The 14098-nt window shown below is 69.8% G+C and overlaps 1 protein-coding gene across 1 annotated transcript; it reads right to left on the minus strand.

The window, feature by feature from the left end:
- Nucleotides 1-1689: 1689 nt before the first annotated feature.
- Nucleotides 1690-13043, minus strand: GTF2H4 (general transcription factor IIH subunit 4). The gene is made up of 13 exons (XM_054177243.1): nt 12916-13043; nt 11177-11281; nt 10396-10527; nt 9582-9678; nt 9033-9121; nt 7226-7334; nt 6552-6620; nt 5961-6044; nt 5539-5671; nt 4247-4377; nt 3532-3579; nt 3047-3125; nt 1690-1949 (listed from the first exon to the last, which is right to left on the minus strand). Exons 1-13 carry the CDS (start codon nt 13041-13043, stop codon nt 1777-1779), a joined length of 1377 nt encoding a protein of 458 aa, XP_054033218.1. The 3' UTR covers nt 1690-1776.
- Nucleotides 13044-14098: the final 1055 nt, after the last annotated feature.

Consider the following 14098-nt stretch of genomic DNA (forward strand, 5'->3'; position numbering starts at 1 on the left):
TGGGGTCGAGGAGAGGCTACTGGGGGGAACTGGGATCGGGGAGGGGGGCACTGGGATCCGTAGGGCGCAGGTTCCCCACAGCCGTCCACAGGGCACCGGCACGCTCGGGCTTTAGGACCCAGCGGAGCTCCCCTGGGGGGAGGCGGAGCCAGGGGGCAGAGCTGGAGCCAGGGGGCGACAGGGGCGGAGCCAGGGGGCGGCAGGGGCGGAGCCAGGGGGCAGAGGCGGAGCCAGGGGGCGGCAGGGGCGGAGCCAGGGGGCAGAGGCGGAGCCAGGGGGCGGCAGGGGCGGAGCCAGGGGGCAGAGGCGGAGCCAGGGGGCGGCAGGGGCGGGGCCAGGAGGCCGACTCGCGGCCGGAAAGATCTCCGGGCGGGAAGTCGCCGCCCGCGGGGGCAGCTCTGCGGCTCCTCCGTAACGCTGCCCTTTGAGCATCGCTTTAATTAAGGCTAATTAGCGTCGCTTTGAAGGACTCTAAGGAGCATTAAGCCACGCTGAAGCCCTGCCCCAGCCAGGCCCCGCCCCGGGAAATTGCTTTTATTCCGCTGAGATACAAAACAAGAGCCAAAAACCGCTGCGCAGCGGCTGCGAAGTGCCCTGCCCCGACCCGCGGCCGGGGAAAAGCTCCAACGGACCCAAACCAGCCCCAGGGGGAGACAGACCACAGCCCTGGCCCCGGCTGGGGGCCGCCGGCAGCGCTCAGGGCTCACCGAGAGCAGTTTAAGGCTTACTGGGACCAGTCCAGGAGGGTTTCTGGGACCAGCTAGGGGCTTACTGGGACCAGTTCAGAAGGCTTACCCCAAAGGTTGAGGTACCCCAAAAGGTGGCACCAGAGACTGAGATACCCCAACAGCTGGCACCAAGGAGCCCCCACAGGTGGAGGTGACCCCAAAAAGGTGGTACCAAGGAGCACCCTAAAAGTTGGTGTGGCCCCAAAAGGTGGCACCAAGAAGCCTCCAGAGATTTGAGGTACCCCAAAACCTGGCACCAAGGAGCACCCCCAATGGAGGTGACCCCAAAGGGTGGCACCAAGGAGCCCCCAAAAGTTGAGGTACCCCAAAAGGTGGCACCAAGGAGCCCCCTAAAAGTTGGGGTGCACCAAAGGGTGGCACCAAGAAGCCTCCAGAGATTTGAAGTACCCCAAAAGTGGCACCAAGGAGCACCCCCAATGGAGGTGATCCCACAGGTGGCACCAGGAGCTTCCCAAATAGAGGTGACCCCAAAACGGTGGCTCCAGGATGCTAATCAAGGAGCACCCCCAAAGTTTGGGGTGCCCCCAAAAGTTGCCATCAAGGAGCCCCCCACAGACGGAAGCGACCCAAAAGGTGGTACCAAGGAGCCCCCAAAGGTTGATGTGACCCCAAAAGGTGGCACCAGAGATTGAGGCACCCCAAAAGGGGGCCTTGGGGGCACTCACTCGTGGGGTTCAGGAAGGCTTTGGGATGCCAGGTGTGGAGGTTCAAGGGGTGCCCATTGGCAGGGCTCAGGGGGGTTAGGGGGTGCCCATAGGGTTCAGAAGAGTTTGGGGGCACCACCTGGTGGGGGTCAGGAGATTCAGAAGGGGGGAGGCAGGTGTTGGGGTTGAGAAAGGTTTGGGGGTGCCAGGTGGGGGGCTTCAGGGGGGTTTGGAGGTGCCCATTGGTGGTGTTTAGGGGGACTTGGGGGTGCCAGGCATGGGGCTTTGGGGGTGCCCATTGGCAGGGCTCAGGGGGGCTCAGTGGTGCCCACTGGTGGGGTGCAGCAGGTTCAGAAGGCTTTGGGGGTGCCCCACACCCCCCCTCAGGTGCCCTGCTTCTGCCTCTTCCAGAAGCGTTTGACGTCGGGGTGGCCGCCGGGGGTGACCACCAGGAGGCGCCGCTGAGGGTTCTGGAAGAGCAGCACCCCCAGGGCCTGCGCCTGGTCCCGCAGCAGCTCGAAGTCCACCTGCGACAGGAACTGGTTGTACAGCACCCCTGGGGGGGACACGGCCGTTAGGGGGCGCTGGCGACACCCCCGGGGCTGGCACCCTGCCCTGGGCGCATGCTGGGGTCAGGCAGGGCTGGTGGCGCCACCTAGGGGCAGCCCTGGGGGTGGCACCATGCCCTGGGCGCATGCTGGGGTCAGGCAGGGCTGGTGGCGCCACCTAGGGGCAGCCCTGGGGGTGGCACCGTGCCCTGGGCGCATGCTGGGGTCAGGCAGGGCTGGTGGCGCCACCTAGGGGCAGCCCTGGGGGTGGCACCATGCCCTGGGCGCATGCTGGGGTCAGGCAGGGCTGGTGGCGCCACCTAGGGGCAGCCCTGGGGGTGGCACCGTGCCCTAGGCACCTCCTGGGGTCAGGCAGGGCTGGTGGCGCCACCTAGGGGCAGCCCTGGGGGTGGCACCGTGCCCTGGGCGCATGCTGGGGTCAGGCAGGGCTGGTGGCGCCACCTAGGGGCAGCCCTGGGGGTGGCACCGTGCCCTGGGCGCATGCTGGGGTCAGGCAGGGCTGGTGGCGCCACCTAGGGGCAGCCCTGGGGGTGGCACCGTGCCCTGGGCGCAGGCTGGGGTCAGGCAGGGCTGGTGGCGCCACCTAGGGGCAGCCCTGGGGGTGGCACCGTGCCCTGGGCGCATGCTGGGGTCAGGCAGGGCTGGTGGCGCCACCTAGGGGCAGCCCTGGGGGTGGCACCGTGCCCTGGGCGCAGGCTGGGGTCAGGCAGGGCTGGTGGCGCCACCTAGGGGCAGCCCTGGGGGTGGCACCGTGCCCTGGGCGCATGCTGGGGTCAGGCAGGGCTGGTGGCGCCACCTAGGGGCAGCCCTGGGGGTGGCACCCTGCCCTGGGCGCAGGCTGGAGTCAGGCAGGGCTGGTGGCGCCACCTAGGGGCAGCCCTGGGGGTGGCAATGCACCCTTGGGGCCTGCTGGGCTCAGCCAGGGGCGTTGGCGCCACCTAGTGGCAGCCAGAGGGACTGCAGCTCAGCATGGAGAGTTTCCAGCTCTTCTCTGGGTGCCACTGGCCCTTGGGGACCCCCCAGGGGTGCCACCCCCCACCCTTGGGGACCCCCCCCCGATGTACCCCCCGGGGCCCCCCCTCACCCTCGCTGAAGCGCAGCCGGTCCCTCTCCAGCTCCCACAGCCGGATCTGGTCGGTGATGGTGGGGGGCAGCACCGGGCTCTGGGGGGGACACAGCAGCACCCCATGGGCTGGGACCCCCCACCCAGGGGTCCAGCATCCCCCTCATGGACTCCTGGGGCTGGGACCCCCCAGCCATGAACCTAAGATTCCCCCAATCATAGACCCAAAGGGCTGGGACCCCCACCCCCAGACTTGGGACCCCCACCCCCAGACTTGGGACTCCCACCCCCAGACTGGAGACCCCCACCCATGACCCTGGGACCCCCACTTACAGACCCCGTGGAGCTGAGACCCCCACCCATGGACCTAGAGGTCTTGGATCCCCACTCATGGGGCTGGGACCCCCACCCATGGAGCTGGGACCCTCACTCAGGGCTCTGGGACCCCTCCCCTCTCATGGGCCCATGGCCATGGGACCCCCCTGGGGGTCTGCCCCCGGCCTCACCTGCTTGGCCATCACCGGATGAGCTCTGGTGCGCAGGAAGTGAATGATCTGGGGGTCAAGGGTCAGTGGGGGGCAAGGGTCAGTGGGGGGCACCCCAGCACCCCCTGGGGCACCCCAAGACCCCCCTGTGATGCCTCCCAGTCGCTCCTGAGTCACCCCAATAGCCCTTGGAGCCTCCCAGGGCCACCCTAATACCCCTCTCTAAGGCCCCCCAGTACCTCCCGGGTCACAGCACCCCCCTGTGAGGCCTCCCAGTATCCCCTGGAGCACCCCAAAACCCCTGAGGTCACCCCAGCACCCCCCTGTGAGGCCTCCCAGTACCCCCTGGAGCACCCCAAAACCCCTGAGGTCACCCCAGCACCCCCCTGTGAGGCCTCCCAGTACCCCCTGGAGCACCCCAAAACCCCTGAGGTCACCCCAGCACCCCCCTGTGAGGCCTCCCAGTACCCCTGGAGCACCCCAAAACCCCTGAGGTCACCCCAGCACCCCCCTGTGAGGCCTCCCAGTACCCCCTGGAGCACCCCAAAACCCCTAGGGTCAGCCTAACACCCCCTGGGTCACCCCAAGACCTCACTTTAAGGCCTTGCCAGTACCCCCTAGGTCACCCCAATATTACCCAGGGGCACCCCAACACCCCCTGGAGCACCCCAACAGCCCCATGGCTACCCCTAGCCCCTAGGTCCAGGCCCCCCCCACGCGGCGCCGGCCCTGGCACCTGCTGGGCAGTGATGCCGTTGGCTATGGCGGCCTGGACGCTGTCCCTGGTGACCTGAGCCACCACCAGGTTGGGGAAGCGATAGAGCAGCTCCGAGAAGAGGGCAATGAGGGCCAGCTGCAGCTCTGAGTCTGGGGGCAGGGCAGGGGTTAGGGGGGCCGGGGAGATGGGGCAGGAGAGGGGGCAGGAGGGGACAAGGGAGGACAGGAACGGACAGGGAGGGGACAGGAGGGGAGAGGGGGGACAGGGACATGGGGACCGTAAGGGGAACAGGAGGTGTGAGAGAGACACAGGGAGATGGAGAGAGGAGAGGAGCAAGGGACAGGGAGAGGTGAGAGGGGACAGGGGGACAGCAGAAAGGGCAAGAGGGAAAAGGGGAGACAGGGACATGGGGAGAGCTTGGGGACACCTTGGGGATGGGCTGGGGACAGGCTGGGGACACCTTGGGGACAGGCAGGAGGCAGGCTGGGGACACCTTGGGGGCAGGCTGGGGATACCTTAGGGACAGGCTGGGGACACCTTGGGGGCAGTCTGGGGACACCTTGGGGACAGGCTGGGGACACCTTGGGGGCAGGCTGGGGACACCTTGGGGGCAGGCTGGGGACAGGCTGGGGATACCTTGGGGGCAGGCTGGGGACACCTTGGGGGCAGTCTGGGGATACCTTAGGGACAGGCTGGGGATACCTTGGGGACAGGCTGGGGACACCTTGGGGACAGGCTGGGGACACCTTGGGGACAGGCTGGGGATACCTTGGGGGCAGGCTGGAGACAGGTCAGGGGCATCTTGGGGGCAGGCTGGGGACACCTTGGGGGCAGTCTGGGGATACCTTAGGGACAGGCTGGGGACACCTTGGAGACAAGCTGGGGACACCTTGGGGACAAGCTGGGGACACCTTGGGGACAAGCTGGGGACACCTTGGGGGCAGTCTGGGGACACCTTGGGGACAAGCTGGGGATACCTTGGGGGCAGTCTGGGGACACCTTGGGGACAAGCTGGGGATACCTTGGGGGCAGGCTGGAGACAGGTCAGGGGCATCTTGGGGGCAGGCTGGGGACACCTTGGGGGCAGTCTGGGGATACCTTAGGGACAGGCTGGGGACACCTTGGGGGCAGGCTGGAGACAGGTCAGGGGCATCTTGGGGACAGGCTGGGGACACCTTGGGGATAGGTTGGGGACAGCTGGGAACAGCTGGGGACACCTTCAGGACAGTCCGGGGTCAGGCTGGGGCCAGGCAGGGAGGAGGGCGGGGTGGGGCAGGGCGGGGCCGGGCGGGGCAGGGCGGGGCCGGCACCTGTGTAGGCGTAGATGCGGTAGTTGGTCTCGACGACGATGAAGCCGCGGGAGTCCGGCTCGGGCGGGGCCCCGGCCGTGCCCTGCGCCAGCGCGATGGCCAAGCGCGTCGGGTAGAAGCGGCGAGACTTGCGCTGCCGGCGCCGGCCAGCAGGGGGAGAGCGTGAGGGGGGGCACCCGGGGTGCACCACCAGGGCAGGGCCAGCAGGGGGAGGCAGTGAGGGGGGGCACCCGGGGTGCACCACCAGGGCAGGGCCAGCAGGGGGAGGCAGTGAGGGGAGGCACCCGGGGTGCACCACCAGGGCAGGGCCAGCAGGGGGAGGCAGTGAGGAAGGAATGCAAACTGCACTACCCAGGGAGGCCAGCAGGGGGCGGTAGTCCCTCCCGGCCCCGCCCAGCCCCGCCCCGTGCCCCCAGCCCCACCTTTCTCTGGAACACGAGGCCGAACTCCCGCAGGTGCTGCAGGAAGGTCAGCAGGGAGTCGCTCATCCCCTCCACAGAGTAGTCCTGGGGGCAGCAGCTCCCAGTCAGCCCCCAGCCCCTCCCATTCCCTCCCAGTCAGCCCCCAGCCCCTCCCAGCCCCTCCCATTCCCTCCCAGTCAGCCCCCAGCCCCTCCCAGTCCCTCCCAGCCCCTCCCAGTCAGCCCCCAGCCCCTCCCAGGCAGCCCCCAGCCCCTCCCAGGCAGCCCCCAGCCCCTCCCAGTCAGCCCCCAGCCCCTCCCAGGCAGCCCCCAGCCCCTCCCATTCCCTCCCAGTCAGCCCCCAGCCCCTCCCAGTCCCTCCCAGCCCCTCCCAGGCAGCCCCCAGCCCCTCCCAGGCAGCCCCCAGCCCCTCCCAGGCAGCCCCCAGCTATCCCTGAGACTCTTCCCCCCCAAGCCACCCAGAGAGGAACCTTTGGGAGAGAAGCTCCCAGTCCCTCCCAGTGCCCTCCCAGTCCCTCCCAGTGCCCTCCCAGTCCCTCCCAGTCCCTCCCAGTGCCCTCCCAGTCCCTCCCAGTCCCCCCCTGGTGCTGACCTTGCCCAGTGTGGAGAAGCTGAGCTGGAAGAGGAAGGAGAGGATCTCCACCAGGTCCATGCCTCGGGCCTGCAGTTTTTGGGGGGCAGATCAGGGTTCTGGGGACCCCCTGAGGTATTTTGGGGTCCCCCAGAATTTTTGGGGGTGCTTTGGGGACCCCCAAAGGTTTGGAGCCCCCCCCAGGCCTTGGGGACCCCCCTGGAGCGTGGATCCCCCTTGGACTTTAGGCAGCTCCTGAGCTTTGGGGACCCCCCTTGGAACTTCTGAGCCCCCCCTGGGCCTTGGGCACTCCGAGGACTTGGGGACCCCCCTGGGACTCTGGGGAGCCCCTCCCCCGGGGATGGGGACCCCCCAGCTCCCTGGGACTCCCCTGTGTTGTGGGCTCTCCCCAAGGCTTTGGGGTTCCCCATGGACTTTATGGGACCCCCTGACTCTCAGCCTCCCCCTCCCCCGGATCTTGGGGACCCCTCCTGGGTTTTGGGGAGCCCCTGAGGTTCTGGGGACCCCCCTGGGATTCAGGGCTGCTCCCCTCAGGTACTGGGCCTGAAGCAGGAGAGGAGGAGGGAGGACACAGGCACAGGGCAGCTGGCTTGGGGGGCTGGGGGGTTGGGGACCCCCCCTGGGTTTTGGGGACCCCCCCTGGGTTTTGGGGCCCCCCTCCCCTGCCGTCTCACCTCAGCCCCCCGCAGGTACTGGAGGATGAAGTACCAGAGCTGGGCAGGGGTGTCCAGCAGCAGGAACTGGAACCCTGCCGAGGTGATGCAGGGAGCCTCCCCCCCCTCGCTGGGGGGACACCCCCGGGTCAGGGCACCCCCAAAGCCCTCAGGAGGAGACCCCCAAAATCTTGGGGGAGACCTCCAACATCCTGGGGGTACCCCAGAACTTCTCCCCCCCTCCATGGCCCTGCCCTGAGCCACCTCCCCCCTGCCCTCCTTGGCTCCTGCTCTCAGCCTGCTGGGGACCCCAAAGCCCCCCCAGGGACCCCCAAAGCCCCCCCAGGGACCCTAAAATGCTCCTTTAGGGACCCCCACACGCCCCCCACATGGGACCCCCAAATCTCTCCCAGTGGCCCCCAAATTCCAGCCCCAGGGGCCCCCAAATCCTCCCCCCATGGACCCCCAATTCCCCCCCCCAGGGACCCTAAAATGCTCCCTTAGGGACCCCCAAATCCCCCCCAGGGGCCCCCAAATCCTCCCCCCATGGACCCCCAATTCCTCCCCCAGGGACCCTAAAATGCTCCCTTAGGGACCCCCACATGCCCCTCAGGGACCCAAATCACCCCAGGATCCTCCCAGATCTATTCACCCCCCCCAGATCCCACCAAGACTCTCCAGCTCCTCCCAGATCCCTCAGGATCCTCCCAGATCCCTTCCAGCTCCCCCTAAGCCCCCGTGGCCCCCCTCAGAGCCTCCCACCTCCCCTCAAATACTCTCCAAACCCCCTCAGAACCTCTCAAGTCTCCCCCATGATCCTCCTTAAACCCAGTAGATCTCTTCAGATCCCCCAAGATCCCTTTAAGATCCCCCTAAGACCATTCAGGACCCCTAACCCCCTCCCCCAATGCCCTCCAAATCTCCTCAGACCCCTGCCAGATCCCCCAAGATCCCCTCCAGATCCCCCTAAGGCCCCTTGGGACCCCCTCAACCCCCTTGGAATGCCCCAAGTCCCCCCAGAGTCTCCCTAAATTCCCCCAGGCCCCCCCAAGATTCCCTTAGATCACTCCAGATCCCCCCTAGATCCCCCTAGAACCTCTCTGAAGCCCCCAAGTCCCCTCAAATCTCCACCAACCCCCCCCCCAGAACCTTCTAGATCCCCTCTAGATTCCCCCAGATTCCATGAAGATCCTACCTGACTCCCCCTAAATCCATCTGGGCCCCCCCCTAAACTGCCTCAGGACCCCTCCAAGTCCCCCCAGGATGCCCAGACGCCCCTAGGATCCCCCAATCCCTCCCTAGATCCCCTCCAGATTCCCCCAGATTCCTTCAAGATCCCCCCCAGGATCTCCCTGAATCTCCTCCACATCCTCTCCAGTCCCCCACGAACCCCCAGTCCCCCCTGGATCCCCTTCAGATCCCCTGGATTGCTTCCAGAGCCCTTCCAGATCCCCTCAGATTTCCCCAGATCCCCCTAGGTCCCCTCCAGATCCCTCCAACTTCCCCCAGGATCTCCCTACATCCCCTCCAACCCCCCCCCCCCCCCCCCTTCCCCTGGATCCCCTCCAGATCCCCTGGGATGCCAGCAGGCTCCTCCCAGTTCCCCCTCTGGATCCCCCCAGATCCTTCCACACCCCCCTAGGATCCCCCTAAATCCCCTCCCATCCCCCAGGAACCCCCAGTCCCCCCTAGATCTCCCCCCGCCCCCCCTAGATCTCCCCCAGCCCCCCCTAGATCTCCCCCCCGCCCCCCCTAGATCTCCCCCAGCCCCCCCTAGATCTCCCCCCGCCCCCCCTAGATCTCCCCCCGCCCCCCCGCCCCCCCTCACCTGCGCATCAGCCCTGCCTGCACCAGCAGCTGGGCCAGGTCCTGGCTGACAGCAGCACTCGGGGACCCCACCATGAAGTGCAGGATCACCTGGGGCAGGGAGGGGCTCAGGGGGGCCCCAACACCGGGGGGGGCCCCAACACCGGGGGGGGGCCCAAACCCACGGGGGGGGGCCCCAGAACCCCCCCCCCCCGCCCTGCCCCTGTGCCCAGCCTTTCCTCCCCCTCTCCTGCTTCAGCCTCCAGCAACTGAGGAGGGGATCCCCAAACCCAGGGGGTCCCCAAAACCCTCAAAGGGATCCCCAAACCTCAAGGGATCCCCAAAATCCGGGGGGGGGGTCCCCAAAACCCCCTCCCACCCCCTCCCCAGGCCCTGGGTCCAGCCCTTCCTCCTCCTCTTCCACTTCAGCCTGCAGTAACCGAGGGGGGGGTGGGGGTGTCCCCAAACCAGGGTCTCCCCAAAAGCCAGGGGGTCCCCCAGCTCCAGAGGGGGTCCCCCAGCTCCAGAGGGGGTCCCCCAGCCCCAGGGGTCGCCCCCAGCCCCCACTGACCTCCCACCTCTCCTCGGCGTACTTGTCGAGCGCGGGCACGTCCCTGGCGTGCCGGTCGGGGCCCAGCTGGGCAGTGTCATCCGACCAGGCCTTGCCCCTGGGGGGACCCCCGACCCCCCCCCCCCCCGAGATTAGACACAGACCCCCCGGGGGCACCCCAGGCCCCCCCAAACCCCACCAGTGCCTCCCAGTCCCCCCCCCAGAGCCTCAGAGCTCAGCGCTGGGCTCAGAGTCTCCTTCAAGCCTCTTCGGTCTCTGTTCAGCTTTGCCCCCCAGGACCCCCCCAGGCCCCCCTGGGACCCCCTCAGGCCCCCCTGGGACCCTCCCAGCGCCCCCCAACCCCCCCAGAGACCCTCCCAGCGCCCCCCAGAGACTTCAAGCATCCCCCAGTTCCCCCTCCCAGTCCCTCCCCAGTTCCCCCCCAAGCATTTGAGGGGATCTGGGGAGCTCTGAGGGGGTCTAGGGGGGTCCCAGGGGGGCTTAGGGGGAGCTGGAAGGGATCTGGGAGGATCCTGAGGGGACCTGGAGCATCTGGGTGGGATCTGGGGGGATGCTGAAGGGGTCTGGGGGGATCCTGGAGTGATTTGGGTGCCTGGAGAGGACTTCGGGGTCCCTTGGTGGGGGGGAAACAGGGGACCCCTAGGGGAGCATTTGGGGGTCCCTGGGAGGAGGTTTAGGGACCCTTAGGGGGTCCCTGGGGAGAGCTTCAGTGGTCCCCATGGGGGGGAGGCGTGGGGGTCCCTAGGGGGGAGATTGGGAGGGGACTGGGAGGGACCAGGCACCCTGCCCCCCCCCGCCCTGCCCCCTCACTCACCCCCCCAGCAGCGCCACCCGCAGGTGGTGTCTGAAGTTGGGGTGCAGGGCGACCCCCGGCAGCCCCCCGGGCAGGCTGTGGGGGTGCCACAGGCGCAGCCCCAGCAGCACCTCCCTGCTCTGTGCCTGCTCCCTGCGGGGGAGGGGTAGGGTTAGGGTTAGGGGGTGCTCCACTGGCACCCCCGGACCCCCCCCGGACCCCCCCCGGACCCCCACCGGCTCCACCGGCACCCCCGGACCCCCCCCGGACCCCCCCCGGACCCCCACCGGCTCCACCGGCACCCCCGGACCCCCCCCGGACCCCCCCCGGACCCCCACCGGCTCCACCGGCACCCCCGGACCCCCCCCGGCACCCCCGGACCCCCCCCGGCTCCACCGGCACCCCCGGGACCCCCACTGGCACCCCCGGACCCCCCCCGGCACCCCCGGACCCCCACCAGCTCCACCGGCACCCCCAGACCCCCCCCGGCACCCCCGGCACCCCCAGACCCCCCCCGGCACCCCCAGACCCCCCCCGGACCCTCCCCGGCACCCCCGGACCCCCCCGGCTCCACCGGCACCCCCGAGAGCCCCACCCCCAGCAGGACCCCCTGGGACCCCCACACTCAATGGGACCCCCCCAGGCCAACCAGCAGCCCCCCAGGACCCCCCACCCCCAGCTCAAATGGGAGCCCCTAGGGACCCTCAGACCCAATGGGACCCCCCAGGGACCCTCAAGACCCCCCCAGCTCCCTCAGGACCCCCAGCCCCCTCCCCCCTCCCCCCCGCCCCCCGCCCCCCACCTGCTGTGCTCCTTCTTGACCCAGAGGCCGACGGCAGCCTGGGGCAGAGGCAGCTCCAGGAACAGCAACCTCAGCACCTGGGCCTGGGCCAGCGCCGGCAGCTCCCTGCGGGGGGCACGCGTGGGGGGGCGCACCCACGGGCCCCCAGGGACCCTGCCCCCCCCCGCCAAACACCCGCGGGGGGGGGGGGGGGAGAAACCCGCAGCCCCCCCAGGGCAGCCCCAAAACCACGCGGGGGGGGCACCCAGGGACATCCACACCTGAGCCCTCCACTAACACCCGTGGGTGACGGAGGGGCACCCAGGGGCACCCCACCCCCCACACTCCCCCAAAAGACACCCGTGGGTGCTGGGGGGGTGACCCTACACCCACCCACGCCCCCCCCAAAGCACCTGTGGGTTCAGGGGGGGGGTCCCCACATCACCCACAGCCCCCTCAAACACCCGTGGGTGCTGGGGGGCACCCACAACTCTCCCTGAGGCCCCCCCCCCCCAGGACACCCACAGCCACACCTCAGCCCCCCCAAAAAGCACCCATGGGTGATAGGAGGGCACCCAGGGACCCCCCACGCCCTCCCCTGCCCCCCCCAAACACCCGTGGGGGCCGGGGGGGGCACCCTCGGTCACCCCAACCCCCCCCAGAAAACAACAGGGCTGAAGGAAGGGCACCCAGGGACCCCCACACCCACCCACAGCACCCCCAAAGCACCGGGGGGGGCAGGGTGAGCCTGGGGGGGGGCGTGAGGGTGCTTGGGGGGGTTAGGGTGCTCGGGGTGGGGTCAGGGTACTGGGGGGGTCAGGATGTCCTTGGGGGTTCCCAGATTGCTTATGGGGGGCAGGGGCAGGGTGCCCCGGGGGGAGCCAGAAGGGGCTTTGGGGGTGATGGGGAGGGGTCAGGGTGCTGGGGGGGGTCAGGGTGGTCCGGGGGGGGATGTCTCAGGTTGCTCTGTGGGAGGGAGAGGAGACCAGGGTGCCCCAGATGGGGGTCAGGGTGCCCGGGGGGGGGGAGGGGGGCGGTCCGAAGGGGCTTTGGGGGTGATGGGGGAGGGTCATGATGCTCTTGAGGGGCATCAGGGTGACCCCGGGGGGTTAGGGTGGTCTGGGAGAGGGTCAGGGTGTTCAGGAAGGGTCTAAGGTTGCTCTGGGAGGGGGGAGGGGGCGGTCAGGGTGCCCAGACGGGGGGCAGGATGCCCGGGAGAGGGGAGGGAAGGGGGCAGAGGGGACTTTGGGGATGCTGGGGGGGATCAGGGGGTTCGGGGGGGCAGGATGCTCTGAGGGGGGTCAGGGTGGTCCGGGGGGGGTGTCTCAGGTTGCTCTGCGGGAGGGAAAGAGGATCAGGGTGCCCCAGACGGGGGTCAGGGCGCCCCGGGGGGGTCAGAAGGGGCTCTGGGGGTGACGGGGGGAGTCAGGGTGGTCGGGGGGGGGGCAGGCTGCCCGGGGAAGAGAGGAGAGGTCAGAAGGGGCTTGGGGGGGGATCATGGTGCTCTGAGGGGGGTCTGGGTGGTCGGGGGGGTCAGCGTGTTTGGGGAGGGTCTAAGGTTGCTCCGGCCGCGGTGGGAGGAGGCGGTCAGGATGCCCCAGACGGGGGTCAGGGCGCCCGCGGAGGAGGGGGTCGGAAGGGGCTTTGGGGGGAAGGGAGCGGTCAGGGTGCCCCGGGGGGGGGTCGCGGGGAGCCGGGCGGCGGGGGGGGACCTGGGGGAGTGTGTGGGGGGTGGGTGTCTATTCGGGCGGGGGTCTCACCGGAAGACCGCCAGGCAGGTGGCAGGGTGTCCGTAGAGGCGGTCGAGCAGGGCAGGGCTGAGCCCCCGCAGGAACTCGTGGAGGTTCTTGCACTGCAGCGGCCCTCGCTGCAGCCGGGGGGGCTCCATCGGGGCCCCCTCCCCGCCGCCCGCGGCCCCTTCAGTCCCGGCGCCGACCGCCGCTGCCCCTCCCCCTCCCCCTGCCGCTGCCCCTCCCCCTCCCCCTGCCGCTGCCCCTCCCCCTCCCCCTGCCGCTGCCCCTCCCCCTCCCCCTGCCGCTGCCCCTCCCCCTCCCCCTGCCGCTGCTCCTCTCGCCCCGCGCAGGGCTTCCAGCGCGCGGCCTCCTTCCCGCCATGCCCCGCGCGCGGCGGGCCACGCCTCCCGCCCCGGCTGGGGCCACGCCCAGTCCCTGCCCATAGGGCTGCGTTCGGGTAGGCCACTCCTCCTCCTCCCAGTGAACCACGCCCCCCCGGGGATCCCGTCCAGGGTAGGCCACGCCCATCCGGATAAGCCGCGCCCCCCGCGAAGCCACGCCCCCCTGCATGGGTTTCATTGGAAAGTCCACGCCCCCCCGCTTGGGCTTCATGGTGAAAGTCCACGCCCCCGACGCTTGACCGCGCCTCCGGGGGCGTGGCTTGCCTGTGGTGGGTGTGGTCTAGCGCAGCGCGGTTCTAGCAGGGGGTGTGGCTTGCCCGGCATGGGAGAGCCATAACCCCACCCTGCGGGGGCGTGGTCTGTCGGGAGGGGGCGGGGCTTATCGACAGGGGGTGCGGCCTGGTCGCCCTCTCTGAGGGGCGTGTCCTGCACGTAGCGCATAGCGGCTCTACGCCACGCCCCTCACGGGAGCCCTTTGAACGTTAGGCCACGCCCCCTACGGTGAGCCACGCCACGTGCGGGGGGCGGTCACGTGAGCGCAGCGGTCACGTGGCGCGGCTTCCAAGATGGCGGCGCCCGCGCTGCGCCGCGCGCTCGCCGCCGCCTCCCCCCCCGGCGCCCGCTGGGGGGCTCCGGCCCTGGGGGGCGGCCGGGGCCAGGCCCGGGCCGGGGGCAGCCTCCCCCCGGAGCAGGCCCCGGAGCAGGCCCCGGAGCAGGCCCCGGAGCAGGCCAGGCTGCGGGCCCGGGAGCACAAAGAGAGGAGGCTGCGGCAGCGCAGGGACAGAGCCGCGCAGGGGGCAGGCGGGAAC

This window comes from Dryobates pubescens, chromosome 39 (assembly GCF_014839835.1).
Source record: "Dryobates pubescens isolate bDryPub1 chromosome 39, bDryPub1.pri, whole genome shotgun sequence".
NCBI lineage: Eukaryota > Metazoa > Chordata > Aves > Piciformes > Picidae > Dryobates > Dryobates pubescens.